Genomic DNA, 18,960 nt, shown 5'->3' with positions numbered 1-18,960 from the left:
GACTTTTCTTCCCTTCTCTGCAAAGCCTCTGAGCAAGTTCACACCCAGCACTTAGAAAACTGACAAAAGTGCATTTTTTTTTTTTTTAAAGTAGGTTTTAGGCACTTTATTTACATGTCTACAGTTAGCAGAAAATTACTAGTTACTTGACTATCATTGACTCCCAAAAGGTATTACAAATGTTACTGATTGATATCAAAGTTAGGCTTAGAAAGTTGCTAACTGCCTTTTCTGCTCCCCTACGCTGCCTGCTCTTTCCTAGCAAGATGTGGCTTCCTACTCATTAACCCGTTGAACTCTGTGTGCAATTGCATATATTTTATTCTACTGGAAAGACAGGGCAAAAAATGTCTTGCTCAGACGCTTGTGCTTCTAGTTCACTGCTCCAGCAGCTGCAAAGTTCTGAAAAGTGAAGTGACACAGATTTAGAAAAAAACCCAGAACTTTGCTTTCTGAGGGCAAACCAGCAATCTGGCTTACGGAATGGCCCTGTGAACTGTTGTGTTGGCATAACTGAAGGAGTAGTAAACTGAGAAGTTAGGATAAAAAAAGAAGTGTAACAGCTCAGGAACTTTTCAACCTGAGTTTTCTGCCAAAGAAAATGCATGTAGAGCCATACCTCCACCTTTGTGAGTGCTCTGTTAACATTGCACTGAAAATAAACCAGAAATATTTATCAAGTACTTGTAAGTATTACTAACAATGACAGAGGTTTTGCTCCCATTTGTATGACTGAGTGCAGAAAATTTGAACTTGCTACAAGTGTAGGTTTGGTTGCAAAGTGTATGCAAAAAGAAGTCATATCACCTTTAGACATCTGCAGTGAAGACATGTATGTATGTCTTTAACCAATGGAAAAAATGGAGTCAGTGGTGAAATACAGTGACAATCTTCAGATCTATTTTAAATTGTTGCTTTAAGATGAAATTAATCAGTTAACTCTCTTGTCTACATCCCCAAGATCTTTTCTCATTAAGGTGAATTTTAGATTGCCACAGGAGTCAGAGTTTTAAGGAAAACTCCAAACAACATGAAACTTGGCAACACTGAGATTACAGAACACAAACTGACAAAGATAAACTAGGTGACATGCTGACTCCACTGAAAGTAGTGGGAGTTTTGCTGTATATTGTGATGGGAATAGAATTTTCTCTCCAACGCCTTACAGAGTATCTATGTAATGTAACAGAAAGATGCCTAGTTCAGGCTGAGGAAGGCAGAATGAATGCCCAGACTGCAAAGAGCTGATATTCCCCATGTCAAAAATATATTAACCTCAACGGCTAGGAGCTCTATTTGTTAGAAAGATTTCTTCTGGGTTTTTGGTTTTGGTTTTTTTTTTTCATCATAAGACCTATAGTCTTTGTGAATCTTTAGCACAGGTCTTAGGCATCTTTTCATGTAATATGGGTTGAACTGAGCATTTGCCTTCATGTATGAAGGCAGATAAGATCATAAAGATCAGGTGGTGGCTTTTGCTTTTGGTAGTTGAATGCCACTTTATTTTATAAAGTTATTTCAGCCTGCACATCACAGCTTTGTAATCATCCCAGGACCCCCTGCAAACCTTTTTCAAGCACCACCGGTGCTGGCAAACTGATCATCTAGTGAGTGGCTACTGAATTCTGCAGGTGCTGCTGTGGACTGAAATGCAGAATTGTAAATTTTCAGTGTGTTTCCCACTCTGACTTCTGGAAATGGAATTAAACTGTGAGATGCTCCTTTTGGACAATGTGCACTGCCCTAGTGAATACTCCAATTTCATCATATTCAGTGGTTAGCCCTTTATCTACCTATCACAAATGTATTGTATGAAGGTATTTTAAACTATGCCTTACTACTACTGATATGATATTGATTGTGATTAGCCTTCATATCAAGTGCTTACTCTGTCCTTTGTATTCAGATCCATATAATTCATGTTTCTAGTCTTGTAAAGTAATTTCTTAGACTTTGGATAATACTTAGTGGGCTTTTTTCAGAAGTAACACTTCATAATGAACTCTTGAGGGAAGAATTTATGCCAGATAAATTCTGGCAAACTTCTATTTTGATACAACTGGCCTCCCTTTGATTACAATCTTATACCTAAGGGGGCAATAACAAAAGAAAGAGAAAGCCGTACAGCTGATGTTTTACTGTAACCAGAGTATAATCTTGTAGAAACTTAAGACAAAGTTAAACAGAGGAAATCTAATCGTCATTTTTCAAAGCTGGAACACAGATGCAGCTGGGTTCTGTTTACGGTGTTGGGATGAAGACATGGCAAGCTGTGCTAGTTACCATTTCATCTTAAAGGAACAGCAATAGATGTATAAATGGCCTTTTCGGGGAGGTTTTCAGCAGTACCCTACAAAATCTATATTAAAATGGAATGAGTTGAAGAAACACAACATTTTATAAACCTTTTGTGAGGACCTGCTCAAATCTCTCATCATAGATTTCTTCTAAATAAATACTTCTTTCACAATGTGTTTTAATGAGCATCTTTTTTTTTTCTACTATACTGTTCTTGTTAGTGAGACTGTATGAATTTTTTTAAAGATGTTTCCTAATACTACATTACATTGTTGGGTTTACTTTCTCTCTGTCTTTCTTTTTTTTAAGTGTTTTTTTTTTTCTTCGTATGGTTATTTCTCTCCATCCTCCCCTGCAGACCTCTAAAAGCTCTTCATTCCCCAGAGGGCCTCAGATTATCACAAGACTTCCTACTGCATGTCTCAACACCAAAATCCACATCACTGAATGGATGCAAATGTTTTTTTCAGATGCCTTGTATATTGGGGGAAAGAGGAATGGAAGCAGTGACTTCCTTGGTAGCTATGAGGGGGTGGGAGAACATAAAACAGAGGTTTCTGAAAGAGATACCTGCAGCACTGCCATTGGAAAAACACCAAATAAAGCAGCTCCAGAGCTGTGAGACAGTCTGACCCAAGAAAGACTCCCAGTAGCTAGATGTTGACTTATTCCCCGGAGTTCATAGAATTTTCCTCTCATGAAGAATCTCGTTTATTTTTAACTACAAGGTAATGGCTTTCCCAAATAATTATCAAGTCTTCTCTGAATAGCAATAAGATTTTAACCTCAGAGATAACTTTTGGCAATGATTTCCATGGGATATTTGAGTCATGCATGAGAATCATGAAGGGTGGGCATTATGAGAAATAATAGAAGCAGTATTTTGAAGTGACTAATGAAGTGGTAAAGAGGAGGCTTTCATGAGAAGGTTAAGAGAGTTTTTATTCAGAAGCACAGGTAGTTTCTTCAAGTTATTGTGATCACAAAGTCACTAATTGCTTATTTGAACTGAGGGTGGTTCAGTCTTTTGTGGTTAGCCCACCTCTAATAATTTGTATAGTACAAGCAACACTACCATCTCTGTTTGCTTTGAAAATCCTTAGGTCATAAAGTATATTGTCCAAACAAAAAATAATTTAGATAATACACTGATAAGTTGTTTGAAAGTTCAGCTATACAAATAAACATGAATTTCCACTGTAGACAGCTGCTCTTCTGGAGCAGTTAAAGCATGATCATGCTTTGTGGACTCTTATGCTTTGGCCTTTAATTAGTGTTGCTACTACCTCTGGGAAGTTGTTAAATCTCATGTCAGCTCTTTTCATTAAATAAATGTATTTTGAATGCTTCAGTCTACTTCAGCCACCTATCACCAGATAGTTCAGCTCCACAGACCTGTTTGTACCATATTGTTGGCCGAATATGAATGTGTATTAAGATAATTTCTATAAATTCTTGCAAAAAACTAGCTAATGAAGGAGCATTGCTCAAATGAGTAATGATACTAGAAGAAAAAAACCCACAGCCATCTTTTATAATGGTTTCCTGAAGTCACAAGTATAATTTTTATGTGATAGAATCTTCTTTGTCAAAAGCAACATAAAAAAGAGTTTTGTATGCCAAAGCTAACAGCTTGCCTTTTTTGGCTTGTTTTATAAATTGTATTTAAGCATGTATGTAAGTAAAATTCTTTGTTAATAACCTAACTCATCAGTTCATGAGCGCACTGTAAATCTAGCATGCATTGGGAACTTGCTAATGATGACTCGGGTCTGATGAGATGTTTTTAGCTGCCTTTTACGTACTAAAAGAATAGATGGCTAAACCCTGCACATTTGATGGCGGACCTTTTCTTCACACGTCTGTCTCTGCTCTCCCTCTTGAGTACATTGAGTGCCTCCAAATGCAGTAAGATCAATACAATCCATTCAATAAGATCCACAGTATGTTTGAACAGTATATTTATATGGGTTTATGTGATAAATGGATCCTATGAAAAGCCAGTATTTATTTCTAGCCCTCTTGGTTCGTCCATAAAATTTAGTGCATTTGGCAACAAATCCAATAAGAACAATTTCTAATGCAAAAATATTGAAATAGCCTTCATTGTTCAAAAGACATAATTTATTTTATGAAAGATTTCAATGTTTCTGACATTCTGTACTTTAAAGAAGTTAGATGGTGATACTTGGGCTCTGTTTGACTTTGCATTCATAATTTCTCAGCTGGAAGACTGGGTGCTGTTTTGGATGATACCTCAAGCGATATGTGGATCCACTGGACAGAGTCCAAAAGACTGAATGTAAGAGGAAAGATTTAGGGTTGTTTAGTCCAGAATTCAAAAGACAGGTTGCCAACAGTCTCAAATTCATAAAAAAGCTGCTGAATAAAGTAGCTTTCCAAAGGAATGCAAAGGAATGGTCTATTCTTTCCAGTGATGGAGGATGGGACAAGGTGGAACACAAATTATTATAGCATTATTTGAGTCAACAAGTAAACGTTTCTTACATTAAATGTAGCCAAACTCAGTAACAGATTATATTATAAGAATGAATCTCTGTCACTACAAATCTCGAAGATGAACAGAAAGACAGAAATAAATAGGTAGAGAAGAGTCTGTCTTAGAAAGGGCCTAAATGACCTCTGGAAGTAGTTTCCAGGCCTATGTTATTTTATTCATTAGATTATTGGATTGACCAGACTATCACTTAGCAATTGGTACTTGACATTCTAAAGCTTAAATCAGAATTTAGCTGCCAGGATATGACATAAAGGCATTAGTTTTTCATATCAACTGGATAACACAGTCTTTTTTATAAGGACCTTTTTAGGAGGTAAAAAATAACATGAAACTTGCAGACTGGTCACCATGTTCTGATCTTCTAAATATATCAACAGAATAATTTTTAAGTTAGTCACTTCTTGGTGTTCTCCTAATACTTTATTACTGTTGTCCATACTTAACCCTGGTAAACATAGCAATATAGTAATGATTTTGTTAAAAGTGCTGAGTAGTCATATGTGTAATGAAATATTTCTAATACTCCTAGCCTAAATCAAATAATATTCCAATCACTTCTTATCTGCATGGTGGTTATATTTTTCTGTAAAAATGTAAGGCAATATAAATGATACTTCATTAATGGTGTTTTATGAGTATCTTCTTTATGAAAGCAACAATATGCATAAAACTTAAAAATTGATGCTTTCCTATGTATGTAGTGGTATATCCAGGGGTTCAAGTTCGATACTTTTATGTGTGCTGAGGTTGCTACTTTCAAAGTCTTTGTTTCAAACACAGTATAAGAGAAATTGTGGCTTTTTCTAATTAGATAATGTGCGGGCAGATTTCTATATTCAGCCAAGAACTTCCCTCCATAGCATTCTTGCCAGACATTCACAAAATTCACCAGTTGGAGAAAAAAGCAGTGAAACAATAGGCAATGAGTGTACCACTGCTTGGGATTGTTATTGAGCAGTCTCTCGCTTAATAGATGACAAATCCATTGAGGATTACTAAATACATGGGAACTGTCTCTGACTCGGGAAGCTCCTGAGATGCAAAAGATACTGGGAAAATACTCAGGGGAAGTATAATTTATTTTCATTGCTCTTGTACCCATACTGAGGCATCTGCTGCTGACTGCTGTCAGAGACAGGAGACTGCAGCTGGATAGATCTCTGCTTCCAGTAGAACAAAAAAAGTTATTTCAATAATCCTGTGCTGTTTCAATACTAGCAAGACATCTATAAAGTCTCCCTGTGACTTTGTCAAACTATTTCAGGGATCAGAAGTTTAGCAATGTTCTCGCTTATTACCTGAAGCAAGGTAAATAAATGCCTGTGTGAACACCTCAGACTGCAGCCAATGCAAGACAAAATAAATCACCTTAAGACTCTTTCACTATAGGCCAAGTTACCATAAGTCACCTTCCAGTGTCTGAAAACAATTGTACAAACAATTCCTGGGGCTCAGCTGACAGGTGGTATCCTGGTGGGATGCTCTAATTTGGCCTTGTGCCCACAAATCTGATCCAGAGACATTAAGTGCACTTCTATTGGAAATCTGTCTGAAGTGCCTTGGACATCTACTCAGTTCTTCATTCTGGTGACAGTCTGTTATATTTTAAATGCTGTTTCTTGGAAAAAGCTGTGTATGTATCTCACTGGCGTACTCTTCAAAATAATGCTTGAAATTATATGGGGATATAACCTTTTGTTCAATTTATTGGCCTGAGATATTGTACCAGTTCTTAACAGGTATTTTCATTATATAATTTTTTTTACTACTTTGACAAACGTTAATTTTAAATGAAGAATTTATTTGAATAAATATGGTTTGTCTCCCTTTAAAGTAAACCAAGTATGCTTAGTTTAGATTTTCCAAGGCACAAAAAACCAGTTAAAATATTTAACTACCATATAAAGTTTACAGGGGCTAAGAATCCAGCTCATGAATGTATTTTTTTGAGCCATTCCCTAAAGTCAATGTTAAGATAGAGTCAGGAAGCACAGCATGGCTCTTGAAAGGACGAGAAACACACACACACAAAAAACTCTGTTGATGCTACTGTATTATTCTCCCAGTATTTAATTTCTTATTCTGGGGAAGAGGGAGGAGAGAAAGAAGGAGAGAGAATAATAGTTTTGATATAGACCAAATAAAACTGACAACTAGTAAGACCACAGAGAGAAATGTGTGTTTTCCGTACATTTTTATTTTCAGCCTTGACTATAACCATATCACAGTTTTGAGCTTCAGCTTATCTCAGCCTTTATTCCTGACATAAATACATTCAGTTCACCTCATAGAGATAACAGGCTCACCCAAACTGTCAAGATAGCTAGAAACCTGCCTGTAGATTTCATATCATTCATCATTAAAGAACTCTCTGTGATGTTGCCAAAACTAACAGAGTCTGGTATCTTTTGGAAAAAAAAGAGGTTTTCCAAAACCTTTTATCATTGCTACTTTTCTTAATTAGTCTTTGTCTGTGGTACAAAACTGAAATCTACTCACTAAACAAATGTTTTGGTATTTAATTCAATTTCTGATATTTCTCAAGGGATGAGAAAGTCATTTCAAGCAGCAAAGCATAACAGTGTTTGAGGAGAACTCTAGCATGGATAAAGTCTTTCTGTTCTTGAAGAACTACAAATTACTCAATGCTGTACAGCCTATCTCCAAAAGACTAGTACTCAGAGACTAATCCAAAAGACTAGACTCATCTATCTCCAAAGGCTAGCTGCAACTCCTTTTATGCAGTGATTTGTTCTATTTGTGGTTTCCTCGGCCTTTGGTAATTCTACCCCTTCCTCCTTATTCCTTTCATTTGCTACCAGTATATTCCAATATGCGGTTTTCCTGTTGATTTACAGGACTGTTGCAGCAAAATATATGTGAACCTGGTGGAATGGTTGTTCAACAGCAGCTGACCTTAGCAGGGCATTGACCTGCCATAGAAGTCAGGGCAGAAAAATAAACAAAACCATCAGCTCCCAGAATTAGCTGTCTGGGAGCAGAGGTATTTCCAGGCAGCTGAGATACGTGAATGAGTCTGTACTCCAGCACAGACACAACTCACATTTAGAAGCTTCTCTCTAGACTCTGGTCTGCCCTGGAAGTAAGACACTTTAATTTAGCATGGTCTCTAAAGGGAAAGGTCAACAGTTTTAATTAAAATAAACTGTTGACTTCTTACCCATTGTCTGTCTCCAGAACTACCTGGTTAGCTTCTTTTTTTATAGAAATGGAAAGGTAGTGTCTGATCACCTGTCTATTGGAAAAAGTTTTCCATGCTGACCTTTAATAAGATATCACTATAGGAAGTCAGGAAAGTTTGAGAAATTGGCTTCTTAAAGACTCTCCCAACTGGGTCATTTCCAATCAGCAAAAGAAAATGAGGATCTAGGTTGTGCATTTGATATAAATTCCCAGTGATGGGAACCCATCTTCTGTTAGCAGATGATAGTTTTAGAGGCTCACATATACCTGAATATGGCCTGAGCTGGATTCAGTAAGGGTGCCAGTAATCACTAATAAGATCAGTTTTAACAGTGTGATCCAAAATGCTGAATAACTTATATGCTATAGGATTTTTTCCAGAAAAGTTAGAAATCACTGAGGCAGAGTCTCTGAAGAAGATCAGGTGTGAAGATAAGGGCCTTTCTTGGTCATACAGTCAATGAACCAGAGAATTCCAATTTAAGCTTTCTGCTTTAATGTGGTGTCCTAGAGATAAAAATGAGTTTGCCCATACAGGGACTAGGAATAAGCATCATTTGCCAGAGAAAGTTCTCACTCTTGTGCAGACCTTTACATGTCTGTATGGGGAGATAACCTCAGCTATTCCTCCTCTGCACTGGAGGCAGCAAATATCAATCATATACACTATACTTGCTGGCAGTCAGATTGACTTGGTGCTTTGAACTGTCCCAGTATAACTTCTCTGTGCTCTCCCCTACCTTGACTCTTCTTTCTTTCTTTCTGCAGCTTGACTCAGCTCACTAAGGATACTGTTTTAAATCTTCTAGAATGGCTAAGTGCCATAATTTGAACAGGGGGTTGCAGGTCTAATCTTTCACAGGTGAGTGAGTTAGCCATTACATTAATTATGTTTATATGTATATATGTATAATGCTCACATAAGACAGAAAGCTGAATCATTATAGTTATTTCAATAACAGAATCATACCCCTAAGTAAAACAGATAATATATTGCAAGTCCAGATTCTGACTGTTTTTAAACTTTACCTTCTATTGTCTATTTCCCTGCATTTTCTCTCTTCTTTTTTCTGGCTGATTCTCCCACTTCTTACAAAGTTCTTTTCCCCTTCATCTCTTAACTTCTTCTCTCTTACTTTGCCTTTCTTGCCTCAATAATAACACTAACTTATGCTTTCCCCTTTGACATTGTTGCAACAGCTTCAGTGTAGAAGTATACTGACTGCACCTCCCTTCCCTGCTGATAGCAATCTTGAGGTATTGGCACTACCACAATACATATACAGAAAAGAGTAGGAGTAATAATAATAAAAGGAATTTTCACACAGTACTTACACATCCATGAATGCAACTGCATCCATGGTTGCTTTAGGAAAGCAGAGTAGATTCCTATTAAAGTACCACATATTTTCAGAGTTGTACTCACCTCCAGTCAACATAAGAGCACATTTACACATGCAGTTGTCATTGTCAGCATCTTTTGTACTGAATTCAGCACCATGTAAGATCAGGCTACTCTGTTTTCCAGCTGTTCCACTATGACCTTTTAAATAAAGCCTGAAACAGTAAGAGAAAATAATCAGTGTCACCAAAAACAAAAATAAAAGATACAGATCTCTTTTCATATCAGGTTTGCCTTGTATGAAGTTCACTCAGAAAATTCAGAAATGTCTTGTGTTTTGGCTCAATTTCTTTGTTGTTTCAGGTTTAAAATGGGGACATTCAGGGTTTTCTGATATATCTGTAGTAGCACATTGTCCCTGCTCCAGAGCAGAACAGAGCACAAGGAATCTGCACTGGAAAAATGCAACAAAGTGGAGGGAGTCAGAGGAAGAAAAGAGAATGAGGAGAGGTGCCCAGAGATCTGGAATACATTGACAGAATAATTGAGTATTTGAGTAGCTGGTCTCTTTACTGTGGCACAGAAACAACACTCCCAGTTAACAGCAGCCATGTTATTAATCCCTCAGCTCAAAAGAGGATTTCAGCAGTTTCGGAATTTTTAATTCCACCAGTTACAGCACAAGACAGCAACCCAGTTCTGCCAAAGCTGTCTCTGAGTGATGAATGGAGAATAACTTAGAGTTCAAGCCACAAAAGTCTTCATGATTTGCAAAGCTAAATATCCCTTTTCTTAAGGATCCTTGTCAACTAGTTGAAACCACAACCATGAGCTAGGAGCCTGAGCCCAGCTCCAGCCAATAACAGCATTTGTGGTGCTCAGTGCCATAATGCCCAAAGCCAAGCATGCCAGCTGCAGGGATGCTGAATGGAGTATCTCTGTCCCAGCAAGGAAACACTGGGGACCTGGGCATGTCTGACCTGAGTTCACAATTGCAGGGATATGCAGAAGAAAATGCTGAAGAGAGAAGGGAGGAGAGAGAAGAGAAGAGAAGAGAAGAGAAGAGAAGAGAAGAGAAGAGAAGAGAAGAGGAGGTTGCACACAACGTTTTCCCTTGCCTCTGCTTAAGCATCTCTGTGAGACAGACATCACTGTGAGATGGATGCTCACAGCAAAAACTACTTCCTGTACACAGCTACCTACCTCAGACATCTGACTAGTACATTTTTGGTTTTTTTCATAAAACATTGCTGGAAGAGGAAGGTATCCTTTGCCATAATAGCTTCATATGCAGGAAGGAGACAGGATCTCAGTGTCTACTGGAGAAATACAAAGCCATAATCCTTACATCCCAGGAGCAAGCCCTAGCCACTGGAGCAAGAGAGAGGGGAAGGAGCATCCCTCACCTGTCTCACTGGAGCTCTACAGGCAGGAATACTTGAGCCACAGGGCTCACCAAGAATATGATTTGGTTTCTAGTGGGATAGACTTCTCCGCCAAAGAGAAGGTGAGAAACATCAGTTCTGTTTCTTCTAGGGTTATTGAAGAGAGACAAGTATACCCTTTAATGTAAAATGCAAAAGGAGCTATGGCAGCAGCAGCAAGACTTAAGTGTGTAAAGTGGGAGAGATGCCTTTTTCTCTCTGGGAATTACAGTTGGAAGTGCTATCCTAGAAAATGCTTTCCCAACTTCTCCCACAAACACAGTGAACAAGGAGAGCAGTTATGAGTCACTGATGGTTGTTGCTGCCTCTTAGATTGTCATTGTATTTTTATCCAATGACTTTGGATGAATAAAAAAGTAAATGCCTTTACCAGAGTGTCATTCCTCCATTTCTTTAGATGGAAGAGAGATACTTCACTGCAAAGTGATCACAGTGTTAACAGCAGGAGTAGAGAGCATCCCAAACCCATTCTAGCCTACACAGCAGTAGTTAAGCCATTGGCATTTTTCTGAGATGGGGAGGAGAGCCGGTCCCCTAGACTGAGATATAAATAAAATCCAGTTCTCCCACAGAACTTTGGGTTTGGTTCTCTGCTTATGAGAGGGAGGAGAAGGGGCACATAGGCATCATATGGCAGCTTTCCTTAATCAAGTGCATAGCTGCTGATTTTACTTTACTTAATGTTTTTTTTCATGCATATGTGGGTGGATATTAGATCCAAACAAAGCCAGTCTGAGTAAACTTGTCATGGAAACTTGTTACAGAAAAGTGTCTTCTGGACATCCCAGTGAGATTACTCTCAAGATGTGAAGGCACAGAACCAGCACATGGGGCTCTAGAGAGTCTGAGATTCACATTTTCAGACTGACTTAAACTTCACCTAATTTTCAGTGAAATTCTTCCTATACATCCTTTCTCCATCTTTAAAAACGGAGACAATAGGTGCTAAGCATGTACATGTTAAAATGAAAATTTATTAAGAAAATAGAACTGTCAGGGCTGTCCTTCCAAAGTAGTTACACTGCCTACCTTCATTTGATTTTAATGTTGCATGTCACCTGATCTGAGCCTGATGATTAAATACCTTTGGATTTAATGCTTAGAATAAATTTTATATATACCTACGTACACACATGTACACATATAAAAATTCTTAGATTAAATATAAATACCATGGATAGTCAAATACCTTTGGGTAGCACAAAAATGGATAAGGCAAAGTGTGAGCCGGAAATAAAAGATCATGAAGATTCTTAGAAATTTAACAAGGAACAACCTAAGAACAGGAATCCAGGAAGGTCATTGCATTATCCTATTGTCCAATCACAGTGGCAATTAGCCCATAATTACCATGTTACTCTATCAAAGGATGCTTGTTTTAGACAAGATTACTTTAAGATCTGTCTTTGCTCATGTTCACTTCTTTGTTCCATACAAACGAAAGGCTGGAATTGATACCATCTTCATTCATTGGACTTTTGCCTTGTTTTGCAAGCTGTGCCTAATTTTTTGCAGAACAAAATAAACTTTCCTGAGGTTGTGTTGATAGAAAAATTGCTTTGTCACATGATCTCTACAAACTGATTTTGAACTGCCATACATCCTCACTATATCAGCAACACCAAAGCTCACAGAAGTCTCATAAAGTCAGTATAAAAAGCAAATGCTGTTTACTTAAATCACAAAGACAATGCTAGCCAGATCTTTTTATTAACAATCAACATTATAAAACCCATTAGTCCAATAAAAAATTCATATAATGTAAGAAGACAATAAAGAAATTAATAATACTTGGTGTGCAATGTTTTCCCCAAAGGGGTAAGGCATTAGGATTATTTACAAGCTCATACTCTTTTCCTGATATTTTATAAACATTCCACTCAGCACAGATTTAGATCTTGCCAGTTATGTTTGAATTTCCCTCAACACCATTTGTCTAGTAGGTCTCCAGTGTCTTTAAAAGAATAAAGCTTAGCTTAGCTCTAAACTCTAGTAGGCTTACCATATTGCAGCAATGTACAGATGAACCATAGGGTGAAACAGTTATTCTCGTGCTTTAAGCCTTTCTCCCTGAACTGGCATTGCCCAACAGTTAGGAGAAAATGATACTGCAAAGTTGGCCCTACTTTAGGCCAAAATCAAGTGTCAATCAAAAAACAAAATTGGTCCTGAAGCATTCAGTTCTTCTCTTTCTAAGCTTCGGTTCAAGCTACATGGTTCTGAACTAGCCTGGCTTGAGATAGCAAGTCTGCATAACACTAGGCCAACTGATGAGCCTGCTAGCTCCCAGGCAGCAGTAGATATCTTACTACTTTGATTTAGTTAATTTTTTAGTATTCTCAGATTCAGATTGGTAAGATTGAACTTTTAAAATAAACTCTGAATAACTACCAGGACATAATTTCCCTCCCTTAGAAAAGATGGCGAGTCAGGGTAGAGTTCCTCTTGGTTGCTCTTGAAGGAAACAAAGGAAAGGAAGTTAAATGTAAAAAGCAACTAATTCCAGTCAAAAGCCAAGGAGCAGTTTCAGGACTACATCTCCAGTCTTCCCACTTGTTCACAGCAGGAAAATTCTGAAGATCAGTGAAAGCAGTGGGAACTGTTCAGATTTACAAATTGGGTGGGAAAAGAAAATTCATGCTCAAATAAGCAAGAAGAACAAATCTACCTTATACTGTGGAATTAAAATAGCAACAAATAAGCATTAGCAAGTAAATCATGAGTAAGTAGGAGTAAGTGAAATATTGCATGTGTATATTAAGTTTTGAGGGCTTCTGATGACATTTTTATGAAATTCTAAAATCACTATGAGGAACATGCCAGCTGATAGCATTCGTTTAGAGACTAGTAGCTTTCCTAGTTGATGTACTTAAGAAGAAACAGCACATTTGAAAAAAAATTGCAACTGGTACCTCTTATCTAGCATGAGTGTTAGAAATTCCCTCACATCTCTTCCATGTGATATTATAGCAATGGCAGCTTGGGATCTATACACACAGGTGGTGAGGAAGAACTCTTCTAAGCATGTTTTGCTTTTCCCCATTCCTACTGGGTGACATGACTATCTGCACTCCCTTGAAACCAAAGCAAGGTATATTGTGTGGAAAGAATAGTTCTAAAAATATTACGTAAGCAACTACAGGGAAGCCTGAAAAGCCATTTCAAATTTACACCAGAAATTTTTCCTTTGGAAGTGATTAGATCACCTGGAATTCTTCTTTCAAATCTATACAGCTTAGCTGTGTTCACACCATGTTTGATGAATTTAACAGATGAACCTGGGATAATTCCAAATAAATTACAAAAACATTTGTATATTTCTGCAACATGCAGTTATGAAGATTGCAACATACAGAATGAGGTATTAGAAAATCTAAGAAATAAATGCAATCATAAATCCATGTGAAAAAGTTGTGTGCTAAGTATTATCAAAAGTGTAGGAAATGGTTTCTGCTTCAGTATTTGGATATAGAGCACCTGACCTTAGAGTTTCTATTTATTTATTTTTACTAGAACTAGTGAGAGGTCTGTAGGACTGCCAGAATTTAATGTTAGCTATTTCTTTCTCTAATTTTTTTCTGTTAGAGTTATTAGAGATCACTCAGTCATTCATTTAAAGAAGTGAGTAATGCATAGTTTGTCTGTAAATAAACAAAAAATATACTAGTTTACAGGAAACATTTACAACTGTCATTAAGAGATGTAGAGTACCATCTCAGCTACCTCAGTGTGCATGGTCTTAAGTATTTTAATGAGTTAAGATGAGATCGAATTTCATTATTGTCACAGTACTAAACATTTTAGCACAAATCTCCATGACTGTAATTCATTCATTCATATGAGTAATTGCCTAAGATTCTTAACCATTAAATAGAGAGAAACGGGAGTCTTGAAGTAGGATTTCAAAGATTCAGCATGATGAATGGAGAGGAACACATCAAAGCTTGCCTTTGGGAAATACTGTAGAGGGATGACTCCAAATTCCCACCTCCCTTTTGTCTCTCTCTGCAGGCTAAAATGCCTCTCTCTGCTGCCTGCTCATTCCACATGGCTAGCAGGAAGGAATCTTAAATTCTGATCTCTCCTCAAGGAAAGGGTTGTTAATTTTGATGGAGGGTCACTGAATGGAGATGGATGCATGGGGATCAAAATCCTATGCCCAGAACTTCCTATTCTGAGCCCTCTCCTCACTGGGTTTCCATTTTTTCCTAATTTCAATAGGAGCAGAGGGCACCTACATCCCAGCCCTTCTTCTAACCCGCTGGTCACCACATACACCTGGTGTGTGGGAATACATCTGCACAGATAAATGTGGACAAATAAGCTCACATTGACTGTCCTCCAAGTTAGGCATGTGAAAAGCATCTTTGTTTTTAAAACCCATATGACAGCCATAATTTTGTTCTCTAGTTTTGAAATGTCTGAGGTTGAGGAAGGATTTAACTTGCATGTTCCTTCTGGTTCACACTTGCGTCTAAATTTTAGATAGCTTCAGTTTGTGAATTGAAACCCACTCCTAAAGATGCTGAATTGGGTGGAGTTTTATGAATTGGTGTGTTAGTCAACTAAATTCCATTTATAATGATACTTAGGTAATTAAGCCCCTTTGTGAACCAAAGCCTACTGGCCCGCAACCATTTCGGAGGACCTGATAAGAGATTATCCTCAAGTTACTCTTTTAATTCCAGACATGAATTCTAATAATACTAAGTAAAAAATGACACACACCCCTAAAAAAACCCACCCAAACACCTTCAAAACCAGATAGCAGCTTTATTTTAAGTTCAGATTTTTTCTCAAAAAATGCTTTGATTAATTATTTGTGGATCACAAATCATTTGTTTATCAACGAATAAAACATAATATCTACTGAAGTAATATTAAATGTTGTTGGCTCCTTGTAAAGTTTCCCAATGTGTCTTTTCCTGAACATATTACAAAATTGCATGAAGTTTCCCAGTGGTAATAGTTGTCCCTGAATAGCAAAAGCACCTCGGTAATACAGACATCTTCCAAATATTTAATGATAGATAATGTGTTGTGAACAGGAGACAAAATCTAAATAATCACTCTAGAGAAAAAACTCTTGCCACTGAGGCTGAAGCTAACATGTCTGCCAAAATCATGTTAAACACAGAACTGAACATAATGTGGCAACTATCTGGGAAGCCTACCCCTGGTATTCAACTTTTTCACCATTTAATACTCCCACTAAAGGATAAAGAGAAACATCCCTTGTGTCTGCTAATTTGTAAATTCAGTGGAAAGACCATCTCCTTGTTGGAGATAGAGCATGAGCTATCTGTGATGATTGGGGAGATCCCTGTGAGTTTGAACTGTTCTGGGTTGCAGAGTAGAAGGCATCATAGTCAGTGTTGTTGTTCAGCTTACAGCTAGATTGCCTGGGCACCCATTTGCATCCTTTTTCTTTGTTAGGAAATAAAGCTACTTCTTAAACATAACATACTTTTTCAGGGAAAACCGTCTAATTTAGGTTTTATTAGGGCAGTGCTTACTCTCCTTATGAAAACAAGATTAAACCAAACCCCAATATTTCATCATAAATCAAGATTGGCTAACTAACAAGGACTTACCACCAGATAAGGTAAGTAATGAGTCGAAGTAAATTAAAAGCCACTCACAAAGAAAGGAAAATACTTTGGAGAAATTGAAGAAACTAGATAGGGTGGAAGATGAGAAAAAACTCAGTCACCATTACTCTCACAAAATATTGAGCTCTTGCTAACCCATTTTCCCAAGTTGCAAGAACAATTCACCACCTTTATCGTTGCCTGTCCTTGAAGGACTGATGTAAAAGTACCAAAAAGAAGAAGAAAGGGAATGTCACGGTGTCTGACTGGAGAAAACCAGCAATATTAACTGTAAAAACCTAACAATACTAAATTTTTCCCACTCTTAACTTTAGTGCAAACTTGAAAAACAGTGTACGTGCTAAATTCATGGACTTTTTATTTAACCTCATTATACTCCTAATAGAGTTTGTAATTCTGCAAACAGTAGGCATGATGGTTCTGCAAACTGTCGAAAACCTGAATAATACAGTAAGTAGCTCTGACAACTTGAACAGATTTTTAATTTGGCTCTTAATATTCTTGCTGCCAGCACATGAAAATAATTTCCTCCCACAATTCCTTAAGAAAAGTGTAAGACAAGATGACCTCTGTATTTCTCCTCTGCTGCTCTGTAGCAATGACTTAGTGCTGTAATTAAGTTTGACATTACTGCAACTCCTTGCCCATTCTCCTGTTGAGACAAGTGAAATGTGCCAGCCAACAAAATATTAATTCAATATATCCAGAGTTAGAACACATATCTTCCAATTTTAAAGATAAAATGGTAATATAAATTACAATAATAAATGGATATGATCAGTTTTCCTTTAGAGTTGTTTCAGTACAGCCTGACTATGGTACAACAAACACTACATAGTCGAGAGATCCTTCCCTGGGACTGCACACTGTTAACAGAAAAGCTTGTTTTCTCTCTGAAGAGCTTGTGCTAATTTTAGCTTGTGTTTGAACCACGCACACCTGACAGGTCAAAGGAGAAAAATATGTTTATCCTGGACAGTGAACAAGCAAACATAACCTAGCCATAAGTAAGGAACACATCTGCACATTACAGCAAACTATACAATAGTCTAGTGAGACTTGCTGTTGTACTGAATGTGAATTTATACAAATAATACATCAAATTTGCTTTTTCTATCTTAAATTTCTTCACTAATTGACTAAAGAGCTGTACTCATTGGGAACAGGTATACTGAGCAGGGATAATTAAAAGACATCCAGATTTACTGTCAAAGAAATTTGTCCTACCGTAAGGCAAATGGCCTGTCATACCGCTGCATGCAGACAAATGGTGCTTTGTCACAGCTTACAAAAAATGTTTAAAAATATGTTTATTCTGGACAGTGAACAAGCAAACATATGCTTCTGCTACTTGAAATACATGCTACAGAAGCCACAGAAACAGTCACTGCAGCAGTGTGAGCTGCTAGGTTTGCAGCTGATGTCAGTAACATAGTGGTGATGGAGACAAAACATACGGCAACACTGGTATTTACTGTTAACAGGGACAGAAACATATTTAAAGGCTACTATCACACTGATGTGTTGAACAGAAATAATTCCCTCTAATCTTTCACCAAACACAGCACAGAAGAGATACATTAATCTGATACTACCATTTTCTGTTAAAACTGTTTTTCAACACAATAATTATTAAAACAAAATTGCCCAGCCATTTCTTTTCTCATGGAAAACTGAAATGAAACTTTTCAGTTATTAGATTTATTATTTTTTTACTAATGAAAAGTTAAAATCTTGCTACAGAAAAACCCCGTCTCACTCTCCCGCCAGCTATATAAATGGTAAGATTTCCTGCTGCTACAGAAATGACCACTTCTGTCCTGATTCATGTATAATACATAATATGTTAATTTAAAAATATAGGGACTGTATTAATTTCAAACTTGAAATAACTAGAGATGATCAATGTTTTAGACAGACATATAAACACTGAACATATACTAAGATGATAATGCAAATTGTTTTGATAGCATTGAAGATGGATGAACTTCTTAAAAAATAAAATACAAAATTAGAACTTATCTGAACTTTTGCCCAGGACACAGCAAAGCCAAGGTTAGAGAAATTTGGTTAACTTAAAATGTAACTTAAGTATAAAAATATTTTTGTCCCTACTCAACTACACTTCCTGGGTTTGGCTGAAGCCAACAGCAGAAATGCCAAAATTGATTCTGAAGGGTTTTTACAACATAGAAATACAGGAACCCTCCAGACAAACTCATATTTTAAAAGTTTCTAAGGTTTTTATAAGTAATCAGACCTTCTGCTGCTTATCTTTACTGAATTGCTGAACCTTGTGATGTTGTGATGTTTAAGGATCTGTTTTACAGCCATTGAAGTTAGTGGAAAAGTTCAGTGAACATCAGTTTGAAATTTTATTTATCTGTAAATTGGTTAATCCTGTTTGAAAATCCAGTAAAAGAGACCCACACAACTCTAGTAAAATTTAAACTTAATAATTCTTTCAAAATATGTTTGAAGTTCCAAAAGTCTCATAAATATAGTTTGTTGAAATCCATGCAGATATATTGTAATAGT

At 37.0% G+C, this 18,960-nt stretch overlaps 1 protein-coding gene across 1 annotated transcript in view; it reads right to left on the bottom strand.

Moving 5' to 3' along the window:
• The window catches only part of ANGPT1 (angiopoietin 1), a 162,726-nt gene that overhangs the window by 1,338 nt on the left and 142,428 nt on the right, over positions 1 to 18,960 (bottom strand). The window contains exon 8 of the mRNA XM_010577001.1: positions 9,450 to 9,580. Coding sequence (XP_010575303.1) covers positions 9,450 to 9,580 — 131 coding nt within the window. The remainder of the gene's footprint in view (positions 1 to 9,449; positions 9,581 to 18,960) is intronic.

Source organism: Haliaeetus leucocephalus, unplaced genomic scaffold (genome assembly GCF_000737465.1).
Source record: "Haliaeetus leucocephalus isolate CR32 unplaced genomic scaffold, Haliaeetus_leucocephalus-4.0 Scaffold555, whole genome shotgun sequence".
Taxonomy (NCBI): domain Eukaryota; kingdom Metazoa; phylum Chordata; class Aves; order Accipitriformes; family Accipitridae; genus Haliaeetus; species Haliaeetus leucocephalus.
This window is presented reverse-complemented; position numbering and strand designations above follow the sequence as displayed.